General features: G+C 37.8%; 2 protein-coding genes across 2 annotated transcripts; one reads left to right on the top strand and one right to left on the bottom strand.

The window, feature by feature from the left end:
- Positions 1 to 686: 686 nt before the first annotated feature.
- Positions 687 to 8,875, top strand: LOC122078345 (large ribosomal RNA subunit accumulation protein YCED homolog 1, chloroplastic). The gene is made up of 2 exons (XM_042644298.1): positions 687 to 1,361; positions 8,330 to 8,875. The coding sequence occupies exons 1-2, from the start codon at positions 817 to 819 to the stop codon at positions 8,772 to 8,774; spliced, it is 990 nt and encodes a 329-aa protein (XP_042500232.1). The 5' UTR covers positions 687 to 816; the 3' UTR covers positions 8,775 to 8,875.
- A 1,644-nt stretch (positions 8,876 to 10,519) lies between these two features.
- LOC122078629 lies at positions 10,520 to 14,118 on the bottom strand. The gene is made up of 3 exons (XM_042644701.1): positions 13,795 to 14,118; positions 11,567 to 11,665; positions 10,520 to 11,114 (listed from the first exon to the last, which is right to left on the bottom strand). Exons 1-3 carry the CDS (start codon positions 13,900 to 13,902, stop codon positions 10,980 to 10,982), a joined length of 342 nt encoding a protein of 113 aa, XP_042500635.1. The 5' UTR covers positions 13,903 to 14,118; the 3' UTR covers positions 10,520 to 10,979.
- Positions 14,119 to 15,338: the final 1,220 nt, after the last annotated feature.

The following is a 15,338-nucleotide window of genomic DNA, read 5'->3' as shown; positions in this document are numbered from 1 at the left end:
AATGTGGAATATATAAACGTTTAATGTTGGCTGTTATAGTTGTTTTGAATATTAGATACATATATGCAGATAAAAATTCCTCAATTTATATGAGTATACTCTTTTTTTTCATAAACCATGCCATTTGATGATTTTACATTGTTCAAACCTACCCGTTCATTTCCCTTTTTTTGACGTCACCGTTTTCGCTATCTAAGGGCAAACCTACCTAAAAACTCTGTACCTATGTTTAGATGTATGTAAGATGAGGGTCATAGATAAAGTGTTATAATTGGTTCAATAACTTAATATGTTGAAAGTTATTATTTTTTAAGTTAAATGTGATCGTATTACTTTAGTTTTTAATTTTTTTTTATATTTTTTTAAAAAAATTTTAACATAAAAAAAAATAAAAAAAAAAAAAAAAGCCAAGTTAGCCCACCCTGAACTCGACAGGGCCGGGTCCAGAATGAGATATCCCAGCCCGACCTTAGGATGGGTCACGCATTGGCTGAGCCGTAGGAAGCTTGGGCTGGGCATGGGTTCTTAAAATCCCGCGCCCGGTATCAAAATGAATAGACACCAGGGGCAACCGTCAAGTAGAGTTTGTCGTGGGCCTAAAGTTGGGCAGAACCAAGCCTGGCCCATCGCCAGCTGAATCGCCTGACTCGTCCATATCAACACCAACGGTCAAAAGCAGTGCTCGATAGCCTTATCCACTCTTCTCCTTGGTGTCCTTACAGGCTTGCACCTTCCTCTTTACTCAACCTGTTAAACCCTTGAAAGGCTTAAACCCTCGAGTTGAGCTTGAAAGAAACGATCGTCAACCAGGTTAAGATGTCTGTTGTGTTTCCTTCAACCTCAATAGTTAATTCTCATATCGATAAATTCAGGTTCTTCACTTCAAGTCCCTACGGGAATGCTCCTTCAAATGCCAATTGCAAGCTCTTCAACCGCAGAACGCCATGGACAATCTGCACATTATTGAGATATTACCCTCCCAAAGCTCCGATTTTCACCTGCAATTATCGCCTGAACACTGATTTTGAACCATCTGAGGAAGAAACAAGAATCGATTTCGATATAGGGGATTCGGAAGACGAAGATTCGGCATCTCCATGGGAAGGGGCGGTTATTTACAAGAGAAACCCTTCTGTTTCGCATTTGGAGTATTGCACAACCCTAGAGAGGCTGGGGTTAGAGCAATTGTCGACGGAGACTTCGAAGTCTAGGGCTTCGGCAATGGGGTTGAGGGTTTCGAAAGCTGTGAAGGACTATCCGCTCGGGACGCCCGTTCAAATCTCCATCGACGTAACCAGGAGGAAGGAGAAGCTGAGGCTCGACGGGATTTTAAGGACCGTAATCACTCTCAATTGCAATAGGTATTCTCTCGATTTCTTCTAAAATTCATTTGCTTCCTTCTCGAATGTGCCTTTTTTCTTTATTTTTTGGATCAATGTTCATGAGCGTAGCTTTTGAACCGGATTGATTCTGGTTCCGTTATATCTTGTAAACGGTTTGCTTCCGAAAGATCACAGAATTTGAAAAAAAAAAGGGAGTTGGTTCACCTGTGTTTGCTGGAAAGCCATGAAGACCGGCCAGTCAGCTGTGCCTTTGTCCTTATCCAGTTTTCCGTGGGGCTGTGAACCGTGGAGGTGTACTATACTCCCCTTCCAGTAACCTTGTTCGCAAACTGGTCTGGCAATATTTCTTTAAGTGGAAGAAACACTGATTGTTTGACCTTCAGATCCTTCGTGCAAACCTCAATCGTCCCTTAGGCCTGTTTGGATAGCTGGGGTGTGTGGGCTGGGTCCCACATGTAATGAGGTGAGGTAATAGGGAAAGAGAAGTGTAGGGAGAATTACTGTAGCATTTCACACCATTTCGTTTGGTTGGATGGGGATGTTCTAGAGAGAGATGAGGAAAAGAAGTGAGGTGATTTTGGATTTTGATTTCTTCAATGTTGGTAGAGGGGATGACCTACAAACCTGCACTCCATACGAGATGGGGAGATTCTCAGTGGCAATTTGGTCCTTTGCAATTGTTGTGAGCCCTTGCCATTGGGCCGTCAAGGGCATCAGAAGAGCAGACTGAAGTTTAGAGAGGAGAAAGTGGTGGAATCATCATCAGCAGCAGCGTAGGGGACAACCCTATGTACTCCATATGAGATGGCAAAGGGAGGACAGAGAAAAGGAAAGGGGAAGAGAGAAACATAGGGAGAGGAATGGGAGCGAACAAGGGTGGACAAAGAGAGAGCGGGAGAGGAAGTGTACAAAGAGAAAGGTCAAGAGAAAGGCATAGGGAGGGTGATGTAGATCACACGAACTGCAATACAATAGAAAGAAGAACCAGAAAAACCAGCCCAATTGAGCCTAGCAAGTTCTAGGCTGAACCAGCCTGGACCAGCTTCTTGAAGACCCCGTTTTCTTCCTATCGATTTCAATTATTGGCTGCTATTTTGTCTTATTAGAAGACCTAGTCAACAACCAAGGAAGAAGGGATCGACTAGCTTTTAGAAGGGGTGCTTCTTAGACAGAATTTTGGTTAGCAAAACTGCAAGAATTTCATTAATCAAGTTGTGTTCAAAGAGTGCAATCGATGGCCCTTATATTGTAGAGGCCTGTCTCAAAATTAGACTAAAAAGCTCATAGGGCCCGTTTGATAACGTTTCAAGAAACGCGTTTCTGCCGTTTCTGTTTCCAGAAACAGCAGAAACGGAGTAAAAAGCGTTTGATAAAACTGTTTCGTTTCACTTATTTTCAGAAATAGAAATAGAAATTTTTACTTATTTATGGTTCAAGTAACGACCCGTTCAACTTGTTTCGCCGTTTCTGGAAACGACTTGTGGCCATTCTTTCACTGGTTACTATCGACTTCTAAAAACATGACTTATCAAACACCTTCAATTCCGTTTCTGTTTCTAGAAACGGAAATTTATGTTTCTGCCGTTTCTTGAAACAGAAACGACATAAACGTTATCAAACGGGCCCCTAGTCTTTCCACATCAGGAATTCCTTGCTACAAGTGAAGAAACAGGGCTGATTTTGGCACTAGTGACCAAAGAAATTGTGCCCATAAAGGAGACGATTTTTCCCAAGCCTACAAGGCCATGTTTGTTTGATGGAGAAAGGGGAAAAGGTAAAAAGGGGTGGGATAATTTGGAACTATTCCATAAAATCCCAAAAACCATGGTTGTTTGGATGCATTTCCCAAGGAAACAAGTGGACAACTTTCAGTGTAATCATAAGCCTGTTGGCTAACCTGACAATTCCATTCTCCCACCCTACCCTCCATAAATCCTTCCATTTTTTGTAGGACTTTGTGGGAAAGGGAGAGGAAGTGCATTTATGTAATGTGGGGCCCGCAAACCTATGGTTTCCCATATTTCCCTTCCCCTCCCTTTCCTATTCCCTCACCCCACTCCCTTTATTATCCTATCCCTTTTTCCTTGGCAAACGAACAGGGCCTAAGGGAACTTCTCTCTGAATTCTTAGGCCTAGTGCCTGAAGATTTACCTGATGAACTGCCACTAATGAGAGATATTCAACACACTATTGACTTCGTGCATGGGTCCATGCTACCAAATATGCCCACTTACCGGCTTAGCCCCTACCAAGCATGCCAAGCTCAAGGGACAAGTAGATGATCTACTTAAGAAGGGTTTTAATTTTTGAAAGCATGAACCCTTTTACTAGCTATGTTGAATTGAAAGAAGGGCAGATCGTGGAGGATGCGTATTGAACCAAGCGATAAATAAAATCATGCTCAAATACAGGGTTCCAATTTCATGCCTCGATGATATATGTTGACTGGAGCCAATATCTTCTCAAAGATTGACTATATCCATCACAATGATGAATGGAAGACAACTTTCAAAACCGATGATGGACTTTATGAGTGAACTTTACAAACACCCTGTGTCTTTTATAAGAGTGATGACACAAGTAATCGGCAAGTTTTTGGTGGTCTACTTCGATGATACTCATTTACAGCCGTGCACAAGATGGGCATCTTGTCCATTTGAGCCATGTGATGAGAGTGCTATGAGATGAAAAGCTTTGTTTCAACTTGAAAAGTGCTCATTCATGCTACTTAAGATGGTCTTCCTTGGATTTATTGTGTCATCGTAGGGAATTGAAGCCGATCCAAATAAAATAAAGAACATGGTAGATTGGCCAATATCACAAACTTTGACGGAGGTTCAAAGTTTCCATGGCCTTGTCATGTTCTATTGGCGGTTCATTCGGAATTTTAGCGCAATCATGCCACCTATTACAGAGTGCATGAAAGAAGGTAAAATGACATTTCAATGGACACCGATTGCCACTAAATCTTTTAATTTGATCAAGAAAAAGATGATGGAAGGCCCCATATTTCGTCTCCCAAACGTTGATCTTATGTTTGAAGCGGCCACAAATGCATCCCATTTGAAGATTGGAGGGATATTGATGCAAGTAGGGTATCCCATTGCCTTATTCAATGAGAAGCTTAATGATGCAAGGAGAAGGTATTCCACTATGATTTGGAGTTAGGATTCCCAGAAGTCTAACACTTGACTTCCTTGCTCTAATACCATACTCGCTAGTCGCTATCGTTTCACCTAAAAGCTCGAACTGTTAGAGAAGGGCAGTGTAAATGTATACTTCAACAGATTGTATCATTGTTTGATTCAATTCTGGAATTTAGTTTCTATTTTGATTCTTGTATCCATATCTTTATCCAACCATTGGATTGGAATCAAACTTTGAGGGTTTGGGGTACTAGGTGAGACCTAGTTTCGGCAGTGATGTGGGACCGTTTTGAGATTTGTTCTGGGAATTATGAAAGATCTCCTACTATGGTGTTAGATTGAATCCATTACAAACTTACATATCTGTCCTTCCAATGTGTGGCAATAACTACTTATAAAAACAGTCTAATAGGAAGTTTTGAAAGCCTCGGCATGTTTTTATTCTGAAAAGCCCTAAGCTCATACTCCCTAAAATATAGTTCTGATGTTAGGATGAGATTTCCACCAGAAAAAAAATAAAAAATTAAATAAAATAAAATTAGGATGAGATTATAACTTTCTGTTATGATTTCAACTGGCATCATAGTAACCTCAAGGCACACAAGTGTGCTGGTGCAAGTTTTTCTATTACGTATTTGTTGTTTTAGAACTAAATGACTTATAATTGGATCTGGGGTTTACCCCTTTTTCTCTATGTTTAGTATTTCTACTAACCAGAACAGGTTGCTGGGATAATTGATCAAATTTTTAGCCTTGGACACGATAAGATCTCTACTGTGTTGGGTCCATGAATTGTCCTGAATCGTCAAACCTCACTTGACCTCTTCCAAAACCAGAGCTCTATCTAAAATGTTGACAAATTTATGAATTATATAAAATGCTAATGAAAAAAATCAATGTCTATTTTATCCTCCCCAAATTTTCTGTAATCCTTTTCTTCTCAAAACCTAATGGTTTGCTTTGTAGATCTTCTGCCATTTGCCCTTGGAAGTGGAACGAAACCATGGAATTCCAAAAATTCAAATGAAACTGAGAACCCGAATAGTTAGCCAATGCTCTAGGATGTGCTCGTAAGTAATGCTATTTGACAGGTTTTGAGGCTATGAACAATTTAGGAGGTACCTTATTATAGTCTATTGTTGTGAGATTGTGGCTGATTTGAAGTGGGGTGTCAGGTTGACAGCCAGCATTTATTATAATTAAGCCATAACCCGACAATCTTCTTGCATGGATCCTTGCGCTCGTCCTTGCTTAGAATCCCAATGTAACCGACCCCATTAAGTTGGGAAAGGTTTTGGATTTTGTTGTTGTTGTAGTTGTAGAACAATTTAGGAGGTGGCTTTTAATTGATGACTGTACCAGAAATGGAACTTATCTCTTCTGTTCCATGACATAAAGGATTGTCTTTTTTCTTTTTTGCTTCTTTCTCTGCTCCCAATTGTAAAATTGTTGGAATTCAAATCTGGGCACGTATTACAGGTATTCTGGACCATAGTCATTGTGATTTGTAAATTGTGGATCACAAATTCAATCTCTATTGGGTTGAGGGTATTCACCTTTCACAGTTATTAAGTTGAACATTCAGCAGGGCATGAACTTGCAGAAAGTCAGGTCAAGCAGAAAACCCACTCCACAACTACAGCTAAATGGGATGTTTAAAGGGTAGCTCTTCCCGGAAAATGTGATATTCATCCGGAGATTCTTTCACTCCCTCATGACTGATTTAGGACCTGAAAAAAAATCCTGTGGATACAATATAGATTCAATATGCAGGATCACAATCAAACCAAATATGAATACGCTCAGTAGTCACAGCAATGATGCACTTAAGATTATTGTGTACATTCTCAACAAAATCTGTCTGCCTAGCTTACAAATTTATAGTCTTCAATGCAATAATCTAGAGCCGCACTAAAATCCACCCTCCAAGTATCAGCTCAAGCCAAAGGAATGGAAACTGCTGAATTGACAAGTTCATTCTATTGTGTGTGTGTGTGTGTGTGTGGAATAAAACCAACAACTGATAACTAAACTTTCCTTGAAAACCGATCAATAGAAATCGAAATAATCTCAAATGTCATAAGATACAAGCCTCCTAAAAAATATAGAGCCTGAGTAGAGACTAATTTTATTGATATTACTGCTCGGATTTACTTCTTCCACTAAAATAAATATAAAAAACTGCAATAACTAAATTGACCCCGCTTAATGGCATTGCATGTTGTAGAAATCTCAAAATTAAGACTCAACAACAACACTAGATTTAGCAGCTTATCTTAATAACAAAAATGGAATTCAGAAAATTATCTGTTATTTTTAGATTTGTGCAGTTGAATATAAAGAACAGCAAAAGATAAAGTAGAAGATAATAACTGGCCTTTAGACAGGTCCTACCATATGTAGAATGAAAGTGGAACATTTTCTCTGTAGAATTTTTACATATAAGAAACTCGATTCTTTCATTCATAATAATTAAAAATAAATAAATAAATAAATAAAAAGGGCCATCTAAACTCTAAAGCAATCAGGATAAAACAAGATAAAAATCAAAGATTCGCTTGGATCACCTAAAAATAAAAACAAAAACTTAAAGCTGAATCAAGACTCTTGTGGAGCTGAATTTAAGGCTATAAGGACAAGGGAATGGACATGCTGATGATGGGGAAGGCAGTTCAGTACCCAGATTTCTTTTGGCAGACAGATGAAATGAGAAAATATGGACTGTTCAAATGAAAGAGGACACCGTTATTTTACATTGGCAAATTTGGGTCCCTAATGCAATCATATGACCCACCGTGTATTGCCCACTTATTCTTGTTCTTTGAATAGTAAGATTGTTCAGAAATGAAAACTTTTACCATTTTTCAATTTCTATTTTGACATGTGGCTAAGTCTATTTGGGCCCTGAATGATGACAGGAGGGGAGGATTGAGCCTACTGGTCAGTTGTCACTAAGAATTGGGCCCCCACCTAATCTGCCGCGTGGCAGATATTGCCTACCGTATTGAGACTGGATGCATTTCTGGTCATCTTGGTTCCATGCTTCTAGTATTCACCCAAAAAAATATCTAATCCAATTCTACCATAGAAGTAATATTGATATAAAAAAAGACTAGACCCATTTCTAAACACTGCACCCACTAACTCAGAGAACAGCAAAACAGAATATAGTACAGACCACTAAACTTGCTCAAAACAAAAGACTACACTGGAATTATTGGGTGAGACCTTACTGGAACCCAACTTAATCAGTTTCCTTGAATTGCTTCTATCTAGATCTGCGACACCAGTTTCCAAACTCATAACTAATGGTTTTCATTCTCATTCCTTTTCTCTTTATCGAGCAACTGGCTATAATAAATTCTCATCTTAGCATTATAGTCCATCTCAAACAATCGCTTTAAAATGTAGCTTTGGCCTGCTCTGATGTCCTATCTGAAATTTTGATTTCTGGGCTAAGAGTACCTCTTTGTTCTCTAATCAGAAAGTAGTAATCTAGCTTAGTATTGCATATTTTCTTGCAAGGGCATTTATACATATGCAATCTCCATTTTGGTGGATCCCCATCAGGAGGACTACTACTTAAGCTGCTAATCATAACATTCAAATTGTTTCGATTATTTGAAGGTAACTTCGCTTATGATTTCTGCTTAATGTGATCTATCTAATGGTATGACCTGGCACAGATGTCTTTTGTAGGGATGGTTGCTGCGTTATATTGTCCTTTAATATTCCAAAGTTGCTACCATTCAATGAATAGGATTTATTTCAGAATTGTTGCAGATACAAATGACCAATTGTGGGGTTCCGCATCTGAATTTCATTTCTTCTGTGTGACAGGTGTGGTGAGCCAGCTGCTGAGTGTGTCTTCACCAACTTCACACTCATACTAACTGAAGAACCAATTGAAGAACCAGAAGTGATTAATATGGGCGTGATCTTTGGAGAAGACAAAATCAAAACCTCCACTGTAGGCAATGGGGAGGATGATGATGATGATGCTTTAATTGACCCGGACAATTGGTTTTACTTCCCTGCAGAAGAAAGGGAGATTGATATCTCAAAACACATAAGGGATATGGTGCATTTAGAGATCACCATTAATGCAATATGTGATTCAAGATGCAAGGGTATATGTCTCAAATGTGGTACAAATCTGAATACTGGTAATTGTAATTGCCTACATGTGGAAAAAGAGAAAAGTTATGGCCCCCTTGGAAATTTAAGAAAACAAATGCAACAAAAAGATTCTATCAAGCGAACCACTAAGCCCATGAAAGATTGATTGATGGCTTTGTTTAACAGCCATCATTTTGGCTTTTGTTTTTCTTTTATTATGAGCACATAGAATCAAAATTGAATTATTCTGATATTCTTCTGTTATAATTCTGTTGTACCAAATCTTTACCTTGAAGCTAGTTGTGGAATCATTTGAAAGAATTATTACATGGCTCCATATGTTTCGAGGTAAAAAAAAAAATGGAACTAGTGTTCCAAGTTGCACTTTCGTCAGACTTGGGTGAACCTCTCGTGATGGTGGAGACTATTTTCTAGCTCAAAGCTATATAATTGTGTTCCCTAGCCAGTTCGGTACCATTGGCATTAGCTTTCAAAACTCCAAAACTCCAAAATGGTAACAAAAATTGAAGAATTAGCTTTAAACTTCTTTTGATAATGCAGTAGTACGGTCTCTACTGGCAAATTTTTTCTTGCTTGGAAAGAGCTAAACCTTGGAGCAGAGTGAAGCTGTCAGGAAAGAGCTAAAACCTTGGAACAGGGTGGAGTTATACTTAGGCACTGTTTGGTAACGTTTCTGCAATTTCTGTTTCAAGAAACGGTAGAATCATAAATTTCCATTTCTGGAAACAAAAACAGATTTGAAGGTGTTTGGTAAACCATGTTTCTAGAAACGTTTCCCACATGCATTGGTGTTTGATAAATGTTGTTTCTGGAAACATTTCTCGCATGAGTTGTTTATTTAAATCAATACAATTCCAAATATGATAATTTTGAAAGAAACTCAACCCTTTTGTCGAACACGAGATAAGCGACCGAATCACCTTTCAAACTTCCACACTTTAACTTACATCGGATTTTTTTTCTTACTACAACATATTAACTTACAAAATATTATACAGTGCAAATATTCGAAATATGGCAAATGTCTAACATCAATTTCAGTAGTTGGTCATGACTGGCTAACTACCACCTTTGTTTATGTCCATCTTATTAACTGCATCCAAGATATTTATATATATCCTTCTCTTTTCCTCAGATACATCAATCTCATTTTTCAATACTCTAGACCTGTGTTAGAAATTCGGCCGAATAATTCGCGAATTATTCGGCCGAACCGAATTTTTCTGAATTAAATCAAAAATTCTGACCGAATCCGAATTAAAAATAAAATTCGGTAAAAAACGCGAATTTTACTAATTTTAATTTAAAACGCGAATAATTCGGGCCGAACCGAATTAAACCGAATTATTCGGTCCACTTAAACAATATTTAAAAAAAAAATTCAAAAAAACAAAAAACAAAAAAACAAAAAAACAAAAAAACAAAAAAACAAAAAAACAAAAAACAAAACGTCATATTTGCTTTTTTGACCGAATCCTTAAATTAATCAATCGAATTATTCCAAATAATTCTCCGCCCGAATAATTCTCGTATCCGAATTTGCTAACTATGCTCTAGACTTCTCCTCTTCACCTTTGATTGCTCTTTCCAAGTACCCCTTCACAAATTTAGAAGATGGTGATGATGAAGAAGAGTGGCCTTCAAGCGTCGAATTGCTTGTTCCACAATCGGATGAACATACACATGATGAACTGTAGTCACCATAAATCCATCGGAAAAATTTGCAACTTTGATCTTGGGCCTGTAATTAACTTGAACTGAATTACGACAATAATTCGCATAACATATACAATATGTAGTTTAAATAATGATAAATAGTTGTAAAAAGTTATATGCTATAATATGTACCATCCTGTATTAAAAAGTTAACAAAAACCATATACCAATCCATGAATAGAAACTTGCACAATTGAAATCATCATGCATGATCAAACAAATAAAACACATGCAACATAAGTCAAGCGTCAACATCCAGGTCAACAAACATATGTCAGTAAGAAAAGTCATATAACAGTCCCAGCAAAAAAAAAAAATCTAATTCATCTGTCTCGAAAAACCATGCAATCACCAACTCAACCAGCTCATGGGATCTCCTTCAAGTGTCGTATCATCCACAACCTCCTATCCGTCCTCACTTCCATGAATGACATGCGCCAATCAGGATCAGTATGTATTTTATGCTGAGGCAACACATACAATCCGATGGAATATCCTCTAGAGTGTTAAGCAGCTTTTGACAGCTCATCATATTATGTGGTCCATCATACATAGGATCAGAAGGTCGGACAATGGCTAAAGTTGCAGAGGAGTTTCCTTTTTCTATCCTCCATCGCACAAACTCTTTGAAGTCCTAAGCGGAGTTCATGATTGTTCGTGTCTGGCTCTTCCTCCTACGATTTGTAGGAGTCCTGTCAAGTTGCCGCTTGGGAGGAGTAGATTTGTTGGGTGAAGCACCACAACCTTCACTTTTATCATGATCAGTCTCCTGAAAATCATCATCATCAATACCAAGGTTGGACATAGGAGTAACAACAGTAGTTTGAAAATGCATAATTAATTAAGCTTTTGGGGGTAGGGGTTCTTGGAGATCTCATAACTCTGAACATGCATAATTAATTAAGCAAACATTTCAAATATGTAAATGATTAGCAATCACATAAATGGTGCTTATCCCAAACAAAACTTGAGGAATAAAAGGAATCCTATTTGTAACAATTTAACCAGTATCATTGAGATAAATAGAAGTTGCATTTGAGGAAAAAATTATATTGAGAAAGAATTATGTGAGGAAAATTAGAAATGGATGAAGGATACAATACAGTGTAAGGATATTGGCAACTGAAATGCAATACAATACATATGATAGCAAGAAGAATCATCTATCATACGTAAAACATGCAATCCTAAAACAGTGTAGGAGGTTAAAAATCCACTTACTGTTTTTTGAAGCAATCCACTGATGTCAAAGATTACTTTGAGGTACTGGGACACAGAGAGCTGGACTTCTAAAACAGTGTTCGACCACGATCGCAAAATCTTGCAATTTAAGGAATCAATAATAAGCAGATTTTAAAGCTGCAAATTCATAGAAGGCTTGAAACACTGAGATAGGGCACCAATTCATAAATACAGTAAATGATTCACATAGTATCATAGTTGCAGGGAAGTGTCATGATACTTTGTATCATTGAATAGAAATTCATGCATATGATGTGAGGCAACGACTTGTAAAATAAAAGGAGACAAGACAATGACATGTACATTGTACATAACCCAGAATCTTACTGAAGAACCACAAATAATATACAAGGTTCCTTCCATTACAATAGTGAGGACTTATCCCCAAGCCTTTATTCCATATGGGTAAGAAAGGGGGAAAATTTATTTAACATGCTCAGTGTAATTCTTTTCATACTACAGTAAGGCAACCGAGCTCAGTCAAAACAAGAAAAACCCATTTGAAGAAAGATACGAGATTTGTCAAATAAAGTAATGAATCTTGGTCATAAAAATGGAGTACCTGACATGCTATAACATGTTATCAATAAAAAAGCACACATATTGCCAACATATAAAACTAGGGGTGTCAATCGGTCGGTCCGGCTTGGTTTCGGTCCAGGTTGAGTCGGTTTTGGTGTGGGAAAGCTAAAACCCAACCAATAAGGAAATTCTGGTTTCGGTCCAGGTTGACTTCGATTTCGGTGCGGTTTGGTTTCGGTTTGTCTTCGGTTTCTTAAATCGATTTTAACCGGGTTGGTTTTGGTTTTTGGTCCAGTTTGGATTCAACTTTCCATACAAATGTATACAAAACTATGCAAATTTTGATTTTTTTTAATGAATTTTGGAGTGTTTTGGTTTCTTACCGGTTTAGTTTCAGTTTCGGTCTGGGTTTTGAGCCGGTTTCGGTTTGGTTTTGGGTTCATCCGGTTTCCGGTGAGGTTCGGTTTGGTTTTGGGGTTGTAATACTCCAAACCGAACCGAACCAATAAGGCTTTGGTTCGGTTCGATCCGTGTTGTTATCGGTTTGGTCCGGCCGATTTTACCGGTTCGATTTAGGAATTGACACCCCTATATAAAACATAGCTTCCCCAAAAATATTTCAAACCTGGAAATTATTAATAAAACCATGGATGTGATTGTGGCATCCAGATTTCACTAAGCATAAAAAAAGAACCATAATGATGAGGGTGCAGGGAAGGATAAAAATAGAAATAAGAAATGACCAATCACCATTTACAGAGAAAAATGAGGCTTCGGAAAAATGGACATGGCAAACCAATTTTTAGGAATGGGAACAAGCACTCTTACACTCACCACAACATGTAAATCATTATGAAATATGGAAGTGAGTGACTAATACAACAACAAAATTTTTAAAAAATGTTCCAACAGAATTGTCTAAGTAAAGGATAGAGAGAGTTACTTATAACAAGCACATAGTAGGAATTATGTTAAAAGTAAGCATAGCATTAACCCCTCAAAAATAATTTCAAAACCAGATCTGTATGCAACTGAAACAGCAGACAAAATGTAATCCTCTTTGTATTGTAATCATTAATCATATCTATGGCATCCTGAAAGGGAGGATATGCATGATTTGGCTGAAACTGAACAGAATGAACTTCCTATTTTACAAATTATAATACCCCAAACATTTGCTCATGTTTTAAATTTTCCTTCATTAAAAATAGTGCTACAAATCTCATGCAATTGGATTGTGTTTGAGAGTAGAAGAGAAGAGCAAATTACTGGGGAAAATATGTAGGTGCCTTCCCCTGAAATTCAGCATCATAGAGACCCAAATAAGGCACTAAGCGCCATAAATCATAACAAATCTTCAGCGGGAAAACCTTATTTGGGTTTCCATAATTTCAGAGGAAATAGGGAAGAAAAGATTAGGGCACCGTTCAGAGTTTAATGCTGAAGCCACGCTTGAAGTTGAAGACACCGGAGAAATTGAATCGAAAACCTATAAATGGGTAAGGATCGAACTATGTTAGAGAGAGACAGAATAACTTCAATGTGTATTGCAAGTTTATATTTCTAAACCCTAACTCAGAGAGAGAGAGAGAGAGAGAGAGAGAGAGAGAGAGACAAGAAACACAAGGAAATGAGAGAAGCCTCCTATCTTTCTAGGGTTTTCAGAGCAGGGAGGATTTCACCAACCTTGAGGAACCTAGGGCACCGAACGGAATCCCTTCCCACTCACTCCAGTAGCACAACGAAGTTGGGTTGAAGAATCGGAGGTAGAAGTGGCTCCGACCATTTAACATTTGAAGCCCTATTCTAGCAAACACACTTCCAACGGTACATGTGTAAATTTTTTTGTAGAATAGAGGACGAATCTCTGCAACTTCAGAGGGAGTCGTTGCTCTGTGGATGCAGTCGCGGCTGGGAGGAGTGTGGGTTATCGTCTTTCAAAACAGACACAGATTTTCATTGGGGGTGAGTTAATTTTTTGGAGTGAATGTTGCTTCTGGAAACAGCGAAACGAGTAGAGTCGTTTCGGCAAATCCATTCTTTAACATAAATAGACATAAATTTCTATTTCTATTCCTAAAAATAAGTGAAACAGAACGCAGTTATCAAACGTTGTTTCTCCGTTTCTTGAAACAGAAAAACGTAGAAACAGCTTGAACGAACCGTTATCAAACGGTCCCTTAAAAAGGGCTATTTGATTTGGAGTGGACTGTTGTGGATGTCGGGTTTGAAAATATGGTATATATTACGATTCCATATCTACGGAGGTTGATCCCACATAGGTTTCGAAAGAGATTTAATGTGGGTTGATTTGGTCTTGGATACTTTTATCTAATAAGCTAGTTTATGGGTTCAAGTTCTTTTGAATTCATTTCACACTTCACACCAGCAAGAAATACAAGTGAAGGGATGTAGTAGATACAATATTTCTGAGGAAGAGCAGTTGTAGTAGTGGACTAGTATATATTTGAAAAACTCTGACCAACAGATGGAGAAATATTTTGCTTGAAAGACCATGGAGTAATGAAAAGTAAAGGGAAAACTGCCTGATCTAGAAAGAAATAAATTACAAAACAATAGTTTTTTTTTTTACACCCACTTCTCATATTAGTATACTTGTTTTGTAATTATTATATTAATCTAATACATCTAGCAAATGTCCCAAAAGTAAACTGGTAAGGCAGTTAAGCCTACCAGAAGGAAAAAAAGAAAAAGAAAAAGGTGAGGCAGTTAAATCAATGTTAAATTTTGATTCACTTATTCGAATACTCATATATCATTTTCATAGTAAAAAATATAAGAGTAAGAAATTCCTTTTCTCTTGGCTGAAAGTAAGAAATTCCATTACCCTATAGCTATGGGCCTTGGATTGATTAGGCCTTAATAGTGGGCAGATTTGTTACTTAATTATGTCTTACCATTACCATCCTCCCTATTTAATTAAAGGTGCATCTTGTTTTCATAAAGAAAAGAAAAAAGAAGATGCATCTTGTTATCACCAAAGTGATGAAGTGAGATATTTTTATTGTTTTATGGTTGTCCTTGTTGGCAACTCGGCCATATGGTAGTGATGACGTGGCCAGTTTGGGTGACGTGGATGACAATGATGACATGGCAGTGTCCAATGTCACTGATGAGATAACATAGCAGCTTGGTATGCATGGAGTGGTTTAATACATCATTAATAGGTGGTGCGGGCTTCTGGGTCAAAACTGACAAAATTGGCCTA

The sequence above is a fragment of the Macadamia integrifolia genome, chromosome 5 (assembly GCF_013358625.1).
Source record: "Macadamia integrifolia cultivar HAES 741 chromosome 5, SCU_Mint_v3, whole genome shotgun sequence".
NCBI classification, from domain to species: Eukaryota; Viridiplantae; Streptophyta; class Magnoliopsida; order Proteales; family Proteaceae; genus Macadamia; species Macadamia integrifolia.
The sequence above is the reverse complement of the archived record's forward strand: the minus strand, read 5'-3'. Positions and strand labels throughout refer to the sequence as shown.